The sequence below is a fragment of the Helicoverpa zea genome, chromosome 18 (genome assembly GCF_022581195.2).
Source record: "Helicoverpa zea isolate HzStark_Cry1AcR chromosome 18, ilHelZeax1.1, whole genome shotgun sequence".
Lineage (NCBI taxonomy): Eukaryota > Metazoa > Arthropoda > Insecta > Lepidoptera > Noctuidae > Helicoverpa > Helicoverpa zea.
The window spans coordinates 7,771,584-7,792,298 of NC_061469.1; the positions used below are offsets into that span (position 1 = coordinate 7,771,584).

Sequence of the window (20,715 nt, forward strand, 5' to 3'; positions counted from 1 at the left end):
GTCAATAAGCAGGCCTTATTGTTATAACAAGTCAGGTTTATTCACTTGAACTGTTCGTCAGTATGATTAAATTATCTGTGGATAAGACCACGTCTTTGTTATTTTATCTGTCTGCTGTTGTCATGAGTAGGGATGCGAGCATTTCTAAGTTAAATCACATAATAGTGCTGTTATCGATATCTATATTTATACCGGCAAATCGGGAGTGTGAATATAATTTACCCCCAAAAGTACGAGAGAGAGCGCATGCCGTTCACATTCGTACGTACAAGTTTATATGCTTTTGTTGACATACTTCGTCACCTGCTCGTAAAATCGCTTTTTCGCAAGGAGATTTGTGCTCCTAGAGCGGTGCCAGCTGGTTAAATGCTCTAAGATAATTAGTGACGTGCCTACAAGTAAGTTTTTTTTGTTTCGGAACTCTATGCGTTGTCAGCAGAGACGTCAAAAAGAAAAAATCGATATTATAACAACATTCATTGGTATTTGACAACTCTAAACTTTAGCCGGCGAATGTAATGTATTGTTGTGAAAAGTGGTAAATTACAATTTCCTCTGAATTATATGATAAAATTACTTCAACCGTGATCTAAATAGGAAAAATGAGATGTATTAAAACAGTATTGCAGATAATATTTCTTTTAAATGTCTGTCTGGCTACATTATCGCCACCCTCTGATAAGAAGGGACAAAAGGGAGTAAAACCGCAGGAAGGTGCTAGGAAGAATAATGTATTAGATCGCAAGTTAGTGAATGAAACGCCTTTAGTGAAAGATATAATAAAATATCATGCCACCTATCACCAGGACGTAAATTCGCGCAACTTCAGGAACACTGTTTTGGGTTACGTTACTCCCGTAAGTATAACAAAGAATTTACTATAATGTGTCATATATTATCCGAGGCTGTATATTAGTTCATGTAATAAGCAACATCATTATCACTATGTTACAGTGGAATAACAAAGGCTATGATGTTGCCAAGACTTGGGCTCCCAAGTTCAACTATGTGTCTCCAGTATGGCTGCAAATCAGGCGTCAGTCCCCCAACATTTACATCATATCAGGCCTTCATGATGTTGACCATGCCTGGATGAAGTCTGTCAAACAGAAAGGCTTGACTACTAATTTAAAATGTATGTATAATTTTTTTGTATTGTTATTTCTTCATCTATATACAACTTGAACATGGCTAAAATTCTGTGCCATTTGCTGCTTTTCATGCCAGACTTATAAACTGACAACAAATCAAAAAGGTTTCACCAATCTTCTTTCTTTTTTTTTAATTCTAGTATTGCCAAGAATACTCTTTGAAAATTGGCAGCCATCGGATCTGAAAGCATTCTTCATGGAGCCCTCGTCCCTCACAGAGCAGAAAGCTCTCATTGATGAGGTAAAGAAAGCCTGCAAGCAGTGGAAGTTTGACGGAGTGGTTCTAGAAGTACTGTCACAGATTGGGAAATATGTTGATAAATCCGTCAAGTTTATACAACAGTTTGGTAAGGGGTTCAAATTGTTTTACTGTTATACTGGATTCTTAAGGATCACAGTGGTGCAACATTGTTGACATAAACTTATTAAAGTACTGTCTGTCTACCTACCATAAATGAATTAATAGACAAATATTGTCTACACTTAAAAAAATTTAAAACAGAATTTTGTTCTGGTATGTAGTATTTGTAAGTGTTCTTGAAATATCTCTCTTTATTTCAGGTTTGGAGATGAGTGAAGAGGATCTTAGTCTAATTCTAGTCTACCCACCCTACAGAGGGTATCCTACTGATGAGTTCTTCATACAGGCCTTTAATGATATCTATCCTTATGTGGAAGCCGTGTCTGTTATGACTTATGACTTCTCAACCCCTCAGAAGCCAGGCAAGTTACAATATATAGTAGGTTAACATATTTATAGGAATAAGAAAATGTTTGAATCGTGTTGAGTATGCTTACTGCTAGTATTATTTGATTTCTGTATATGTATAAGTGTGTGAGTCTAGGGTAATTGTTGAGAAAAGAGCAAATGGATCAATTATAATCTTATCAAAGTTCTATTTACAGAATTTTCAGGCTCCAACTAATGTAAAAATATTCTCTTGGTCATCATTTTTCACAAATGCAATCATTGTTTTTAAGCTTTATTCCTTATTTTCAGGTCCTAATGCACCACTGTATTGGGTAAGGCTGTGCATAGAAAAACTCATAGACAATGATGAGAATCCATCAAAGAGGTCCAAGATCTTAATTGGACTGAACTTTTATGGTAACTCATATACTGCCAATGGTGGCGGGCCCATCGTTGGCACAGAATACATAGAGTTACTGAAAAATGCTAAGAGTAACCAAGCATTGTCCTACAATAATAATACAGCTGAGAATTATGTGGAGATCAGGTAAATACATATAAAGTTTTTGATTGTATGTATCAAAGCTAAAATAAATAAATAGATTTTATTTGTTATATGTAATAGTAAATAAATAAAGCTTTGTGTTCATGTAGGACTACTATTACACTGTCATCAGATGTGGTAGGCGTACTAGTGTCTTAAATTCTTTCACAATTAAAATAACAAATCTGCCTACTTCTGTTAACCTTTATCGTTGTCATTTCACGTTATCAGAAACTCAGTTTGAGTACCTTTCAATTTCAAATAGTAAAATTGAAATTTGCTGTGATTAGTCACTTTTTTATAGCTGCGGATTAACAATCACCATTAGCTGGTTGTTAACGATTGAATTTTATGTTTCATAAAAAAATCGAAGTTCCTATTTATGTTTTGTTTTTTCCACTTTTAGGACATCGCAGGGTACAAAGAAGATATTCTATCCTACATTATACTCCATACAGAAGCGTCTTGAGATGGCGCGGGAGTACGGCACTGGGATAGCCATCTGGGAACTGGGGCAAGGCCTTGATTACTTCTACGATCTCTTCTGATTGTGTGTCCTACCATCTAAGTTTACCGATACACAATTTATGTTTGTGATATTCGTGAATCATTGTTTTTTTAATTAAACAAACCAATAAAATATTTATATGTTTAAAACTTTCTTTATTACTAAAAAACTTATCTTAAATTCTACTGAACGCAAATCCAGTCTTATAAATTAATCTCAACTAACAGTCCTCTCTATCGACAGGGGAGCGACAAAAGTAAACCATTATAGTAAACGTTATTTACAGAGTAAATTGAGCAACTACAAGTACAGTTCTAGCTGGATACCGCTTTAGGCTTTCCCTTGAATTCCATCATAGACTGTGGCCCCTTCATGACTCGGTGCATCAGGTCCCAGCACATTTTCGCGGGGAGCAGGCTGAAATCATAAAATACAATTCCATATAGTTTTCTTTTATTGTAGGAATTTGCAGTCAAAAATATTCATTAGAAAAAGTATAAATTGAACAAAGTAGGACTTAGGACCTATTTATGTACGGCTGAACCAATTTACCTAAAAACTTTTTTACAAAAAAATTAAACCGACTTCCAAAAACACTAAAAAGTAAAAAAAAAACTAATTAGGTGCATCGGCCTACAAGTCGGTGGCAAAATTAACTTAGTAACATCCATTAGACACCGACTTCTAGGCCGATGCACCTAATTAGTTTTTTTTTTACTTTTTAGTGTTTTTGGAAGTCGGTTTAATTTTTTTGTAAAAAAGTTTTTTATTTACAGCTTTTCAGTGATACGAATAAATAGTTGTCACTACCCATATAAGTGGAAAGTTCTCATCAATACAAAGAATATAAGCCCAAATACGAGGTATTTTACATAATCAGTTGTCGAGTTCCCTCGACCTTCTCTGGTCTCCATCATCAGGTCAGCTCCAAACCTTCACTGTTGCAAAGGTCTCGTCAATACAAATAATATAAGCCCAAACACGAGGTAGTTTACATATTCAGTTGTCGAGTTCCCTCGACCTTCTCTGGTCTCCATCATCAGGTCAGCTCCAAACCTTCACTGATGAAAAGTGTTTTCAGGTATACACCTGAGTGTCAAGTTTTTACCCTATGTATGCCTACAACTTTCGAAGGTTGCCCTCGATTTCTCAGGGTTTCCATCATCAGATCCTGACCTGATGACTATGGGACCAACTGGCAGCTATTCCGCGTCGAACAAAAAAAGAATCACGTAAATCGGTCTATAAATCTCGGAGTAATCGATGTACATACATAGAAAAAAAAAAAACATACCGGCCGAATTGAGAACCTCCTCCTTTTTGGGAAGTCGGTTAAAAATTGGTAGGGAAGTAGCTTAGAATTAGAAGTTAGCCTTTAATCATACGGATAGGGGCAGTATATTCGCATTTTTAATAAACTCTCTCGGTCATCAGTTGTTTAAAAAACAGATTATAAATAAAAAAATGGTATAACTAAGTTCTAGCCAATTTTATACTAACCACTTAAGAGGCAGAAGGTATCGCACAGATCCTGGCATGACACAGTTCACCTCATTCTTCCTGATGGAGTCTATCATTGTTTCTGCCACGTAGTCGGGCTCCAACATAGGCATGAGCCTCGGGGTGACGCCGTCGAACATGCCTGTGTTTATGTAGTACGGGCACACTAGTGTCGCATGGATCGTGTTGTGGCCGTGAGCCTGGGGAAATGCAATGTGAAATCAGGATATGCAAACAGAAAGTTGGCCTGGAATTTGACATGGCTGGTGGACGGAAAGTTATAAGTCTCAAAAAAGACACTACTTCGAAAGAACACCTTCATAGTTACTGTTGGACGCCAAAAATGTGAAGTACCGTGTTGGGTGCCAAAACAAGAATGTGAACGCCGAAAGAAAGGTCTTATTTTTATTTAAAACCAGTCTCATTTTACAAAATGCTTACATATAAAACCAACATACCCTCAACTCAGTGTACAGGCTCTCATGAAAGCCGACGGTCGCGAACTTGGTGGCGCTGTAGTCTGTGCAGCGGTAGGTGCCCAGCAGGCCGGCTACCGAGCCCACCGTCACTATGTGCCCCTTGCCTGAGCTGATCATGTCGGGTAGGAAGGCTTTCACTGTCTGAAATGTAAGTATGTTCATTAATGACTGATATATCTGACATACTTAGGTACATACCTTGACATATTTTGGAAGTCGTTCAAAATATTTTTTCCTTAGTGTTATCCATTCCTATCACAACGTCGATAGATGTTTTCGTACATAGAAGCTTTTACCGATGAAATGTAAAATTGATACGCAACTTCGACTACGACGTTCTAGGTAGGTAAGTAGGTGCCTAGATACTATTTTTCAATAAAAAATAATCGTATGTAGTAGTAAAATAATTACCCAATAATGTGATAGTATGTTAACTTTGTATGTAGTTTCTATGGCTGAGTCAGATAAATCCAGCAGTGTCTCTCCGAACACTGTGCCTGCGTTGTTGATCAATACATCTACTTTGCCAACCTGGAATCAAATAAGGGATAGAATTTATTTGAGGTACCTACAAAATCCTTCTCCATGTGAGAGGAGGCCTGTGCCCAGCAGTGGGACGATAAAAAGGCAGTAACAGTAACTAACCTACAAAATATACCTCAATATACGGGGACCTAGTACCTACATACATAACATAGGTACAGAATGACAAACTTATTACAATTATTATTATTTATCTAACGAACATTGTGCATTATCTTTTTAAGATTTAAAGTACAATTTTTAAAGTTACCTCTTTCTTAACTTTTTCCGCGGCGGCGTAGACAGCGCTACGATCAGCTAGGTCTACAACGTAGCTCGCGATTTCGTAGCCTTCGTCGAGAACCGCAGCGCACGTCTTTTGCAAACCTGCGTATTTTAATTCAATATTTTTAATTGATTTATAGTTAGATTTATTGTGTTTACGACCAGTTAAGTAATATTTACTAGTTTTGCCTGCCTGTAGTAAAATTAGTGAAAGTGCTCAGGTAATACTTTTTATTATATTACTATAAATGTATGTCTCTTCCAGACCTCGGGACTATAGAGTCCCGGATTTTTGGGAGGTGAACGTGGGGCCGAAGCCAACACGCTGAAGCCCTTTTGAGACAACTTTAATGAAATGGTGACACAAAACCGACGATTATACCTGTATACACTATAGAAATGTACCCAAGGATAATCCCCGGTTCTGTGCTAAACTATTGCTAAATATGGAATAAAACTATTAGGGCTATTGGGATGGGATGCTAATAGACTGGGAATGGGGATAACTATAGGAACTATGACACCTGCCGATAACAATGTTTGCACACGTAAAAATGGCAGGTGGAGACTCGCCAACTCACTTACTGGGCCCCCGGGAATCAATCACTGAATAGCAACAAGAGGGCAACAGGGACATGAGCGGCTGAAGGGTGAGGATACCTCGGCGGACTTTAAACGCAGATCACGCGCTCCCTGTGGGTCCAGCATCACCGGCCCACTCGCCACTTACCACGAGGCACCTACCCTCCGAGCGGGCTGCTAACCCTACTCTAGCGACTCCACTCTGATTATATTACTATTATTACTATCACGAATATGTTGTAACTAAAATAACCGCATTTCTATTCAGATGATATCCTGATCTATGAATTTACCAAACCAATGAACGCAGTCCCAGTCAGCGGGCTACACCTTACACGAAACGAGTCTAAGGTTGTCAGCCGACCTACCGAACCTTAAAAGGAGGCTAAATTGCCCAGCGAACTAACCTTCTTTGCTTATGTCCCAAACGACAACCTTGGCGCCAAGCCTGGCCAACTTCATGGCTAATTGGCGACCAACACCGCCGCCACCTCCCGTTACCAAGACCACGTCCCCTCTGAGGCTCTTCATAGGTCTTATGGCATTGGGAACTAGGGTCCAAAACATGGATTCCAAGATGTAGTAACAGGATAATACGAGGAACAGCACTGTGTCCTTGGCGATGTCGAAAACGCTCGCCATTTGTGACGGAGAGTTGATTTTCGTTCCCTCTAACATTTTGAGGTCCTGTAACAAGATAAGTGTTGTGAGAACATTATGAAACTATTAACCTCGTATTTTATCCGAAAGATGGTAGAGAGAATGGGGAAGGAACCGGGAATCTGCACAGTGAGAGGCTCACTTAAATTTCATTCTTCACCGAATAATTTTCGGTATCTACCTGTACATGTCTAGCTTTATTATCATAATTACAACCTAAATGTTCGAGCCCTGTCCTGCTACTAATATGAGACAACATAGTAACATTCACTCGCCCTTGATTCTAATCTAGGGTTTAAATTACCCAGTACCTACATAGACGACAGTCATTTGCAGTCCGAGTCGAGGCTATGATCTTTTTTACCCGACTGTCAATATGGGTTATATTTTAGCTGTATTGATTGCATTATATGCATTTTTGTTGACTAATTACGTACCTTAATATTTTCGACATGAAGTATTTTCCTTTCTTAGTGACTAAATACCGAATCAATTTGGTCAACTACTTGGGTGGTAACGACTGATATACCTGTGTGCAATAATGTCTATTAGCACTCACGGGGCCAAATTTGAAGCTATTTATATTCATTGCAAAGGTATTGTAGTCCCTGATGATTGGCTATTGTGTTGCAATAAATACATTTAAATAAAATCGTTAAACTATTTCTATATTATCCTGTTCATTTTTATTAGTATTCAGCTAGCCTATATGTACATATAGCAAATCCCTCGCGAGATACATAATATTCTGTTAATTACCTAAGCATGATTGTTATTCTGAACGAGTTCTAGACTTCTAGTTGCAGTAAAGCAACTTACTTTGTGATACTTTGATTCGATTGGATGCTCTTGCGGTTATTTGTAAATGTACCTACTGATCTTGTCGCATCTACCTATAGGAGTACGTGATAAGAAATTTTAAGTTAAAGTTGTAATTGCAGTAGATTTATGCACCTAAATGCTATGTATTCTATCCTAAAACTCTAGCAGAATATACGACCGTAAAATGTTTTTAAGAATAAGAAGTCGCATAACTTTCTGCATGAAGAAGCTTGCAACTTATTACAATCTCATATCTCAGCTATTATAATAATAGCTCAAAGAACGCACGCCACAGCAGACGGATAATTTCTTTAAAGTTTCGCAAAGCTAATTCCCCGTCATTACAGTGAGCGGATAGAGGTAGGTACTGCTTCTGTTGCGGTTTGTGCGCCGTCGCAGCGCTGCAGTGCTTCGTGTAATTGACAGATTTCTATAACACCCGTTGGGGACGATGGCTGCCATTGGGGACATGCGTAATGAGCTTTATCGACGTTTGCGCAATGGTTTATTGTGTTGGATACACTTTATAGGGCCTTATTAGCATTTAGGCACGACAGCAAAGTACCTACCTATTTATGCAGCCAAGAGCAACGTTTAAAACTGGTTACGTTCATCGACCTTTCGAAAATCGGAGCTTAAAAATAGATTAGAGAATTACATTATTGCACTTAAAAATAAAGTGTTCGATGCATATTACAATTTGTTAAGGTCATCTCAATTACCTCATTGGATTTATGAGTGGCTATCTATTGCAGTTCTTGAGGGGTCAAAGGAGAGTAACATACACTTTGAAAAGTTTCCACTCGAGCGTTGTAAAGAGTCAAGACAAACTGTTGTATGTGAAGAGTGATGGCTTAAATTATGATGGTGCAACATTTAATAGGTTGCGTGTCTAAATAACAATGTTGCACATCAACACTAATGGACTAAAGATAGAATTGTTAGTGGAAGAAAAAGAAATATGAATATAATTACTAAGACATAGTAACGTAAAGCATAAAAGGCAAAGTAGCTGTAGAATCCAAATATTGGATTGGTTTCACTCAATTAAATTTTTATTTGCTCGTAGAAATGTGTGCTCGTAAAATCGACCATCCAAAACAAGTTTTGGGGTAAACATGCTAGCCGCTTGAAAGAAGTTGAGTTTTAATGTTTGTTTCTCTAGTCGAATTTACTTTGTTGATTCCTTTATTGCATTTAAGTCCCTAGATATACAATTCTTAAGCTTATTAGGCCGTGAATGATCTTGGCAAGCGAGAAGTGGTTGGCTACGCGGATTGAATAACAACCTGATACCATGTTTTATTGATGTAAAAGATCTAGGCTAGCTGTTTGGTGGACACTTAGGTTTCTGTCGTAACTCGTAGTTAGTTTTATTTAACTTAGGTAAAACAATGTCGATATTGGATGCAAAGGTAATGAAGCAATTAAGTAATTACCTCAGTTACTTATATTTTAAAATTAAAACTATTTTGTGAATATTTCTTTCATTTCTAGGCACCCACGTTATGTATGTAAATAAGGTGATCATACCATATCTGCTAACATTTCTTTCAATAGGATTATATCAAAATAAAGGTTTTTAAATGAGCTTTGACTAATTGAAAGTTCCGTTTGAGTTCGAAAGTAGGTTCTCTGATGTATCAGAAATCAAGACCTAATTTAAAATTACGATGAAGACTTAAAGCTTTGAAGAAGGTCAGATTTTTTGTATAGTACCTATACCAAATAAACAAATAAGAACTAGGTGCGTTGAGAAAGTAGATAGATTTAAGAAAGTTGTTTCGCTAACATATTGCTAAGTTTATTTATTAATAAGTATTGGTGTGAAACACGCGACAGACTTTCTGTTTGTTCATATATAGAGGTATGTTTAGCTATAGCTATTTTAATATGTTTTATTTTATGCTTGAAAAATCTTAGTGTGCAACATATTGTTTGTTCCTAATTTTGTTGCAATTTAAGTTTTATAAGTTTTATCTAAAAAGGAGACCTACCTACTGTTTAGGTAAAGCTTGGATTAAGTAGCAGTACACATACAATATGATTTATGAAAAAAAATACACCAATACCTACCTCTGTGAAAACAACTCCTTTCTAATTATGGAAAAAATGCTGTGAGTATAGTTTTTGCAAACCTATTTAGCTTATAAACAACATTGTTTCCGCATGAATTCTACCACTATCGTTTGTAAGTGACACTAAATACTAGAACACCTTACGATTATGGTATTGATTAGTGCTGTAACTATCTTGAGCCATCATGTTTCTGTTTACATCTTTTTGTCGATATCGAGATATTGGATAAACATTGAGCGGTACCTAATCACACTAGGGATACCTATTAGCAACACTGGATTTCTAGATATTAGCATAGAAAACTATAAAACGGTTTCTTTGATGAATATTTAGTCCATCATTGTAATACGAATATGAGTTTTGTTTAGGTATTTGTTACGTTTACGCTGTCAGCATAAAATGTTGAACGAATTTGGTAAGGGATTGATAAATTAAAGGGGATTTTTATTCGAGTGCGTAAAGTAGGTCCTAATTAATTTATTTTGATAGAACCTTATTTTTTTATTTAATACTTATTACTTTGTTTTGGTCCCCATAATTTTTTTTTTATTCCTTTGTCTCTCATGGCATGCATGTATGTATATATGTTATGTTTATGTATTATTGTCCATATATTCTATATATATATTTTTTTCTTTGCATGTAGATTATATTAAAAACTGCACCTACCACTGCTATTTCCCCACCACCCAAAGGTAGACTGGGAGAAAACGCCTAAGGCGTTAAGTCCGCCGTTGTACTATTTGTGCAAAAATTGTTATAAATAAATAAATGAAATCACCTTCGGTAAAAAAGAAAATAATGTTAAAATAATTTTCTCACACTAAAAACAAAAATAAATAGAACACCATACCTTTTTAATATAAAATCCACAGAATCTACAGAACACAACTTAAAATTCGAACACAAAATTCCCGCGCTGCGTGCGTGTATGCGCGTGCGACCGCCGACCACTGACTGCGCTGCTCTACTCTGCGGCTTTCTCCGATAACGGTAAATCCACCGCTTTTCCTAACCGTGTGACGATCAAATAAGTGCATACAAGCATTTCTAGGTTACTTTTGGTCAACATTGAGAGTCAAGGCACAACACGGCTTTAGGTAATAGGTTATCTTCACACATTTTTCTAATTTTGAAATGACATAATGGGTTTTTCCATGTCTGGTATTGTACTTACACGTTTGTTAATGATATGTAAATAATGTGAGACTATCTTTGTGAAAGTTTACATCTAAGAAGAAAGCGTTGACCGATAGAGCCTAAGGGTTTGTCGGTCAAGGCCTTGGAACTCTTCTTGTTACCTCAGGTAACAGCATTTTAAAAATTTACCTTACTAAAATGGAAAAAAATGCATGTAAGCAATTTGTTTTATAGAAGGGAAGATTCAGATACCTAGATAAAAATATGGAAGTAAGAAATCATTCAAAGGATATACATATGTATAGTTGACAGCTGGATATTTTCGAACAAAATTCGTAATTATCGTAATTGCGGATAATTAATTATTTATTTAATCATCATCATCCTTTGCCCTGCAATGTTCACTTTAGACTGATAATCTTTATCCGACTAGAAAGAAAACATCTTATTTCCTCTTATTTCTAATTAAAATTAACTAACAAAAATGTCTGCAATGCTTCATTGCAGACATTTTTGTTAGCAGACATATGCTCATAAAAATATTATTGTGATGGGCGATTTTAATGGCCAGATTGGAAAAAGGAAACAGGGCGAAGAAACAAGTATAGGTATTTACACATACTCTACAAAACCTAGAAGCAAAAATGGACAACGACTTGTAGACTTTGCAACAGAAAACAACCTGACCATACTAAACTCTATGTTCAAGAAAAATAAAAACAGGATGTGGACATGGTTGTCACCTGATGGCAAGTCAAAAAACCAAATAGACTTCATAATGACCAATAAACCCAAATATTTTCCAAACATAGATGTCATTAACCAGCTAAACTTCAATACCAATCACCGCATGGTAAGAACTAAACTGAACCTATCGACACCAAAAAGAAACAGACCGAAATTGAACCCAACAAATATAAATCTTAACAAATTCCAAGTCGAGGAAATAGCTAACGCACTACATCTAAAACTTAACGAATATGAAATAGAAACAAAACATTCTGATATACAAGAAAAATATAACTGGCTAGAAAATACAATCACAAACATCACCAAAGTACATAACACCAAAAAGGAAAACCACAAGAATTGGTTGACAAAAAAGACCACTGATCTCCTGAACCAAAAAGTATCTCTAATGAGTACGAAAACTACAGATTACAGAAAGAAAATAGCGGAACTCAGTAAGGATATCAGAGAAAGCTTAAAGAAAGATAGAAGGCAGCGAAGGTTGGAAACAATAGAGAGACATATTAGACAGACAGGAGGCATAAAGAAGGCGTACAAAGAATTAACAAACAAAACAGAATGGATTGTGAAGATGGAAAATAGAAGAAGAACTGAAAAAAGGAGCAGAAAGGAAATCCTCACGATTGCTACAGAGTATTACAGTGAGCTATACAAAAACAATACAATTGAAGAAATAGACCTACCAGAGAACGAAACTATACCGAGTATTTTACCAGAGGAAACGGAAAAAGCTATTGATACGCAAAAAAACAATAAAGCACCAGGTCCAGATGGCATTAACAACGAAATACTCAAACAAACGAAATCGACAATTGTGCCAATTCTTACAGAAATTTTCAATCACGTAATTGACACCGAAAGGATACCAAAACAATGGACTGAATCTCAAGTAATCCTCCTGTTTAAGAAAGGGAATCACTGCGACATGGCAAACTATCGGCCCATTAGCCTAATGTCTAATATTTATAAAATCTTCGCAAAGATTATCTTGAATAGGATAGCAAGTAAACTGGACGAACATCAGCCAATTGAACAAGCAGGATTCCGTAAAGGCTTCTCTGTATTGGACCACATCCACACTGTAAGACAAATTATAGAAAAATACTCTGAATATCAGCTTACTTATTATATAGCTTTCATAGATTATAGCAAAGCTTTTGATTCTTTGATACACTGTAAAATCTGGGAAGCCTTAAAAGAGCAGGGTGTCGAACACAAATATATAAGGGTTATTAGAAACATTTATAGACACAGTTCGGCGTGTATCCAATTGGAAAAGAAGGGAAATATGTTTCAAATCCAAAAAGGTGTAAGACAAGGGGACCCCCTCTCTCCAACGCTTTTTCTAGCTGTACTAGAGTCAATCTTTAGAAACCTTGACTGGGGAGACCTGGGTTTAAATATTAATGGTTACACACTAACACACTTACGATTCGCAGATGATATTGTGTTATTTGCCAAAACATCAGATGACCTAAACAAGATGATAAACGATCTAGCATCAGAAAGTTCAACGGCCGGACTAAACTTAAACCCAGAGAAGACAAAAATCATGACCAATGGTAACAAAGACTCTATTATAGTAGGACGCACAGAAATCTCTTATGTTGATGAATACATTTATCTTGGTCAACTAATATCACCTAAAGACAACACGAAAAGAGAGGTCGAAAGAAGAGTTCTTAATAGTTGGAAGAAGTACTGGAGTCTAAAAGAATTAATGAAAGATAAGAACGTACACATTACAACTAAAAGCATACTGTTCAACACATGCATCCTTCCAGTATTGACATATGGAAGTGAAACATGGGCATTGACAAAAAACATAGAAAGCAAACTCTCCGTATGTCAACATGCCATGGAAAGAAGTATGTTAGGACTCAAAAGAACAGACAAAGTAAGAAATAGTAACACCAGAAGTAAGACGAAGGTCCAAGACATATCTCTCAAAATAAAAAGACAAAAGTGGAAATGGGCAGGCCACATGATCCGCGGGAAAGATAAATGGAGTAAATTAACAACTCAATGGTACCCAAGAAACGGAAAAAGAAACAGAGGCAAACCTCAGACAAGATGGGATGATGATATTAGGAAAGTAGCGGGGATAACTTGGGGGAGAGTAGCCATGGTAAGACCAGAATGGAAAAGATTGGAGGAGGCCTTTGCCACCTTGCAAGCAGACTATCAAAAATGGAACAAGACATTAATGTATGAAAAATGAAATTATGAAATGTATAATGTGAAATTTTAATGTGAATTGCATAATGTAAATTGATATTTTATGAATTGTATATGTATAAAGTGTCTAGCATAAGGCTTAAAAAATAAAAAAAATAAAATAAAAACAAAAATGTCAAATGTTTCATTTGAGCTGCTTAGGTACCATTTTTTTTTTTTGTGAATGGCATCTCGCAGTTCAGCCTAGGAGGCTGTTTACTGCTTAACCGGTCAAATCCCTGTGGATGCCTAGAGCTTAAGGCCTCCAGCCAGGGGCAAAAAAGCTTACAAACTAAGCGACTGCGCTAAGGGCACCCCCTGTGGGGTACGAGCCTCGGCTTAGGGCGTCGCTGACTACAGCAAAGGGACAGGCTGGATCATGTTTAAGGGGCGTTTTAACTTTAACGCTCAGCTACGCGGGCTGGCTAAGCAAGGGTCGGGGGGGGAGTTTGACTTTCTACGCGTACGCGTACCTCGGCGGCGAGGTTTCGGAAGTTTTCGGATGTGTCTGTGTTTCCTGAGAGTGCTAGTGTCCCTACGGCTCTCTTGGAGCACTGTGATGGGGTCGTCAGGAAGGGTCAGGGTGTGCCTTGGCCGGCGGAGTTTACTCATCCGCGAAGGTTCGTATTGGACGGCCGATACGATCAGTGGGTTGCGGTGCTTGACTGCACCGTCGAAGTCACGCTTGGTAAGGCGTTTGAGAAATTGCGCCACGGTAGGCACTTTAAGATCGACGTGTAACATTTCGTTACGAACGTAGAAGGGCGCACCGGTTATTCTACGGAAATACTTGTTCTGCAGGGTCTGCATTCTGTGGATGAAGCAGGGTTTTGCGTGGGCAAAGATGGCTCCCGCATACGTCATGATGGGACGGATCACACCTGTGTAAAGGCGCAGTTTAGCTTTAAGAGCTAACTTACTTGACGCATTGGTCAGGAAGTAGAGGCGGCTCATAGCGAAGGCGGCTCTGCCGCGGGCCGCTTTGATGTGTGGAGCGAACGTGAGATGTTTATCTAGGATTACTCCTAGATATTTGGCTTGCTCTTTCCAAGGGATAGGCTTGCCGTTCATGGTGACAGGGGGGGGAGTGCCAGGCTTGTGGCGTGGTCTACTGAACAGCACCGCCTGGCTTTTGTCCGGGTTCACTTCGATTCTCCACTTCCAGAACCAGTCAGCTAAGTTATTGACTGCCTCCTGGAGGGTTCGGGCGATGGTTTTAATGTCACGGCCTGTATAGTATATGGCCGTGTCATCAGCGAAGAGTGCGAGTTTTACTTTTTGGGACTTGGGAATATCGCTCGTGTACAGCGAGAAGGCGAGTGGGGAGATGACAGAGCCCTGAGGGACTCCCGCTGTGATCGGGTGTGGGTCAGATAGTGACTTGCCGATGCGGTAACGAAAGGTGCGGTTCGATAGAAAGTCTCGCAGGATGAGTACGAGACGATCCGGCACTCCTAGTTGGTATAGCTTATATATTAAGCCATTGTGCCAGACCTTGTCGAAGGCTTTCGCTATGTCAAAGAAGAGCACCCCCGTTGGGAGTTTACGTTGGAACCCAACGCTTACGTCCTCAACGATACGGTGCACTTGGTGGACACACGAGTGTTGGTTTCTAAATCCAAACTGCTCGTTAGGAATAAGGCTCTTTCTCTCGACATAATCTTTGAGACGCTTATGAATAAGTCTCTCATAGATTTTGCCGAGAGAGGTGAGGAGGCTGATCGGTCTGTAGCTCGAAGGCTCCGATTTAGGTTTGCCTGGTTTGGGTATGCCGATGACTGTGGCTTCTTTCCAGGCTTGGGGAAAGATGTTATTGTTCAAGGCGCCATTGAAGATGGCTACCAATAGAACAATCATTTGGGCGGGGAGAAGTTTGATGACTTTGTTCGTGATTCCGTCCCTGCCGGGAGCTTTCCTCGGCTGAAGGTTTTTGATGATGTCCTCTACCTCGTCTACAGTGACGGGGGGTAGGGGGTCATCTGGGTCATCAATGGGTGGGAGGGCTGCTCTACGTTCGACCTCTGCGTTCACCTTTTCGAGGTGGCGCTGGTCGAAGGGTTGTGAGCTGGGAGAGCATTGGGACTCTAGGCTGTTGGCTAGGCATTCCGCTTTCTCGTCATCTTCGAAGGCGATGCTTTTGTCGGGTCTGGTGATGGGAGGAATGTTATAGTCCTCGACGGAACGTAACTTCCTTTGGAGTTGCCAAAAGGCGAGGTGATTAGGCTCAAGTTCGCTCAACGTCTTGTCCCAGCGGCTCGAACGTAACTCCGCAATGCGTGTCTTTACAGCACGCTGCAATCTACGCATGTGGGTTTTGTTCTCCTCGCAGGGAAAGGCGCTGTAGGCACGTGTGGCTGCATTCTTCTCGGTTAACAATTCACGTACGTCGGCGGGCAGTTTCCATCGTTGATCACTCAACTCTGGGACTTCCCGTGAGCAATCCTCAATTATGGATTGCACGTGCTCTGTTAGCGAGTCGATTGCGACCGTCGTGTCCGCGACTGAGCTAATATTATCGGGGATTTTATCAAGGTGGGGTGACGTGGTAGATTCCAGCTTTTCGCTTACTTTCTTCCAGTCAGTTACCACCCTGGTAGGATTTGGAGCGTCCGGGTCTAGGCCCGTTCGAGACTCTAGGTGTACTAATACTGGCCTGTGGTCTGAAGTAAGCTCGTGAATGGTTTCGATTTGCTTCAGCCTGAGGTTAATGTTCTTGAGTAGAGCTATGTCAAGAACGTCAGGTTGATGCGTCGTTAGATGAGGGAAGTGAGTGTGCTCCATTGGGGCTATCGGATCAAAGTGGAGTATACCGCTATGGTTGAAAATGACTTTACCTCTGGGGTTTGATAGTCTGCTGTTCCAGGCAGGGTGTTTGGCGTTGAGGTCTCCTGCTATGATAACAGAGTTGCTCAGGCCGAAGAGAGTGGTGAGGTCCTTTATGAGAAGGGAGTGATTTTCCGTTTCCCCCATTTTTTTTGGAGCCATGTACGCAGAGACAATTGTCACTGGCGGGTGGTTCGTCATGCCTAGCCGGCATAGAGATACTTCTAGAGTTGATTCTAGGACTGGTGGGTCTAATCGAATGCAGTGCAGAGAATTCTTGTAGTAGACAAGAGTGCCTCCGCCTGGGCCGCGCGACCGATCATTGCGCACTAGACTGTAGTTAGCAATTCTGGGGTCGCGGTTATGAGGTTTGAGAAAGGTTTCCTGGATAAGGAAGACGTCAATTTGGTGATCGCAAAGGAAGTTTGCGATCTCCTCCTTCTTGTCATTCATGCTATTTGCATTGAAGTAGGCCAATTTTAGGGAACGCGGTTTGAAACACGACCTTGTATGGAACCTATCCATATTAGTCGTAATTAAGTGCCCCTAGGGCCCGTTCTATGTCTGGGTATCTACCCAGAATTTCGAGGAGTTTTTGGGCATTGTTGCCCGCGGCCTTGACTTCCGCCGCCATGCGATCGGCGGCAGGGGTGAAAAACGCTCTGTAGGCGTTGAAAATAACATCTATTGCCCGTTCCCCGTTGGGGGGGGCAGGGGAATTGCGCACTGGGCCTGGGGCTTGTGCAATGGGGGTCGGGGCGGGGGTGGTTCTCCGCTCGACCAAGGTTGGAGTTGTTACTGCAACTGGGGGAGGGACAGCGGTGTCCATTAACCCCGGGATGGATGGGGTTGCAGTGGGGCGCAGGGAGGGGAAGGCTCCCTGGTGATTGAGAGCGTTCCATGGAGACGGTCTCTGTGGGCTGAGTCTGGCGGGGGGGGGTTGGGAGGTCTTCACAGAAGGACTCTCCCTCTGTTGCCGCGCGCTGTGGCGTTTGGCGAGCCTCCTTTGGGCTAACTTGGGGGCTTTCGGGCAGCCCCTGTAATTGGCGGGGTGACCCGCTTGGCCGCAAAGCACGCAGCTTGGAGGCTCCGTGCATTGCGTGACATCTTTGGGGCGGGGGCAGTCCGCCGTGGAATGGGCCCCTAGGCACTTAACGCACCTGTGAGGGGCGAAACAATTGCCTTGGCTGTGACCATACAGCTGGCACCTATGACATTGTCCTACTATTGAGGACTTGTATGGCTTTTCAACCTTAATGCCCGTGAGCGAGCAGATCGATTTGCTTAGGTACCACCACCAGTATTTACATATATAGACGTGAAAACGTTAATGAGCCATTCACTTTTTAAACTTAAGTTTCTTAAAAATAGAATTGGAATTATTTTTAGTTCTGTTTACAGTCATGATAACAAAAAAATCTTCAGAATAAAAAATCACATAAACAACCAGGAAGCACTTACTAGGTTCATCGCCATTTGTGTCAATAAACCACAGATACGCGTGAAAAGAATGTGTGTCAAGTTTCACTCTCGATAGACGATAAACTCTGGTGCCAATCGATAGACTTTTAACACAGACACAGTGTACTAAAGTGCCCACTAGATTGTTGCCTATGTGTCTTCAATACTAATAGCATTCGTCCCCGAGACATCGAACAATGGATTAAGGGCATATTGTTTGGTGGACGAGTCCATACATATGTTCTAAAGCTACACAAAAATTGCACTATTATGAGAATAATGATAGGAGATTTATTAGTAACTAGCTTCTGCCCGCGACTTCGTACGCGGATCCTGTCCCTTATGCCAGCGACTACGGGGTCAGCAAAATCAAAGATCTGAACCGTCTGATATTGAATTTTAAGGGCCCGTTGACTTGAAAACAACGGAATACGGATAAACATTAGAAACGTTCCATATATTTAATTAAATTGGACTAAACAAAACGCTGAGAACTGAACCGCAATAGGCGTGATCATAGGGATAAAAGTAGTGATTCTAATAAGTCTGCATTTAAGTTATGTGGCAAAAATGTTACACGTATTATTACGTAAAAAAACATTAAATAGATGACAAAGTCGTGGTGACTTAGTGGAAGTCGTGGTGGTTTAGTGGGTAGAGAACCAATCTCTCAAGTATGAGCGTGCGTCTTTGATTCCAGGTCTGGCAAGTGCCTGCCAATGCAACTTTTCTAAGTTCGTATGTACTTTCTACGTATATTTTGGATACCAATAACCGTTATTTGGAGGGGATGTTAAACTGTAGGTTCCGTCCGGCTGTCATTGAACATTCTTGGCAGTCGTTATGGGTAGTCAGAAGCCAGTAAGTCTTACCAAGGTATGTTGGGTTGAGCGGGTAACCAGGTTGTGGAGGTCAGATAGGCAGTCGCTCCTTGTAAAACACTGGTACTCAGTTGCATCGTGACTGGAAGTCGACCATAACATAATTGGGACAAAGGCTCTTGAGATAATAACGACAATAATAATGAGATATAGGCACCGCAGGACATCTGAGGCTGATGACGGGGAGTAGCAACCCCGCGGGGCTATACTATATGCTGAGTTCTCCAGGGAGAGTATCCCCCATCTCCGGCCGGTCGGAGTGAACCATGACGGGGGTAGGTCTCACGCCTCTGGCTTGGCTTGGCCGTCCAGAGTGGAGTCGCTAGAGCAGGATTAGTAGCCCTGCTCGGAGGGTAGGTGCCTCATGGTAAGCACAGGGAGCGCGTAATCTGTGTTTAAAGTCCGCCGAGGTATCCTCACGCTTCAGGTTCCCGGGGGCCCAGTAAGTGAGGTGGCGAGTCTCCACCTGCCATTTTTACATGTACCATTGACATCCACTAACATCCCATCACAAATAGCCCAAGTAGTTTCCCTCAATAGTTAGCAATAGTTTAGCACAGAACCGGGGATTGTCTTTTTTTTAACGACGTCCACCGGTGAATGTCCTTGGGTTCATTTCTATAGTGTATAAAGGGATAATCGACGGTATTGTGTCACCATTTCATTAAAGTTGTCTCAAAAGGGCTTCAGCGTGTTGGCTTCGGCCCCACGTTTGCCTCCCAAAAATTCGGAACTCTGTAGTCCCGAGGTCTGGAAGAGACATACAAAATAATAATGAGATATAACGCAACAAAGTCGGAGAGTGAGGGCTCGTGACGCCACGTCTAAGTATGTAAAATTTGTACTAAGCAGTGACTTAACGAAGCGTTGTTGTATCTTCGTTATTATTTGTTTGTGAGAGAGAGAGAAAAGAAAAATACGTGTCCATTATTTTAGGATAGGATTCACCATACCTATTTCATAACATTCATTTCTATACATTTCAAGTGTAGTATTGCTCTTGAAGTTTCATATCAGGTGTTCCAGATCTTCGATGTTTATACATCAATAGAGAGTGCTTATCAGATTGAACCACTTTTGCTAAAACGTCATATCTTCATATGCTATAGTCTAGCTGGACTCCTGGAGTTCCACATCAGGTGTTTTACACCTTCAATTTGTATAAGTCAACAGAGAGTGCTTATCAGATTGAACAACTTTTGCTAAAACGTCATACCTCTATATGCTATAGTCTAGCTGGGCACCTGGAGTTCCACATCAGGTGTTTTAGATCTTCAATTTGTATAAGTCAATAGAAAGTGCTTATCAAATTGAACAACTTTTGCTAAAACGCCATACCTGTATATGGTACAGAGAAGCTGGGCTCTTGGGGTTCCACATCAGGTGTTCCAGATCTTCAAATTTATTATCTCAACTAAAAATGCTCATCACATGAAACAATTTTTGCCATGGCACCATTTTTATATCTCTTATAGTTTTGTTGGTCTGTTGGAGTTCTGCATCAGGTCTTCAAGTTTCGAAGATATATTATAGCCTATATGTTGACCAGGCTTAATACTGATACAACAAAGAAAAAATCATTGAAATCCGTTCAGTAGTTCCGAAGATTAGCGTGTACAA

General features: G+C 40.1%; 2 protein-coding genes across 3 annotated transcripts; one reads left to right on the top strand and one right to left on the bottom strand.

Annotated features, from left to right (window-relative positions):
• The first annotated feature begins 127 nt into the window (after positions 1 to 127).
• Positions 128 to 3,043, top strand: LOC124638763 (chitinase domain-containing protein 1). Its single transcript, XM_047175844.1, has 6 exons — positions 128 to 857; positions 955 to 1,135; positions 1,292 to 1,498; positions 1,713 to 1,874; positions 2,152 to 2,389; positions 2,793 to 3,043. The coding sequence occupies exons 1-6, from the start codon at positions 603 to 605 to the stop codon at positions 2,932 to 2,934; spliced, it is 1,185 nt and encodes a 394-aa protein (XP_047031800.1). The 5' UTR covers positions 128 to 602; the 3' UTR covers positions 2,935 to 3,043.
• On the bottom strand, positions 3,035 to 18,311 carry LOC124638764 (epidermal retinol dehydrogenase 2). 2 transcript variants are annotated; one of them, XM_047175845.1, is made up of 7 exons: positions 18,215 to 18,311; positions 6,670 to 6,949; positions 5,667 to 5,782; positions 5,285 to 5,404; positions 4,853 to 5,014; positions 4,395 to 4,594; positions 3,035 to 3,311 (listed from the first exon to the last, which is right to left on the bottom strand). In XM_047175845.1, exons 1-7 carry the CDS (start codon positions 18,227 to 18,229, stop codon positions 3,209 to 3,211), a joined length of 996 nt encoding a protein of 331 aa, XP_047031801.1. In that variant the 5' UTR covers positions 18,230 to 18,311; the 3' UTR covers positions 3,035 to 3,208. The 2 variants fall into 2 exon arrangements, with proteins under 2 accessions (XP_047031801.1, XP_047031803.1); XM_047175847.1 differs by lacking the exon at positions 18,215 to 18,311 and adding an exon at positions 10,677 to 10,816.
• Positions 18,312 to 20,715: the final 2,404 nt, after the last annotated feature.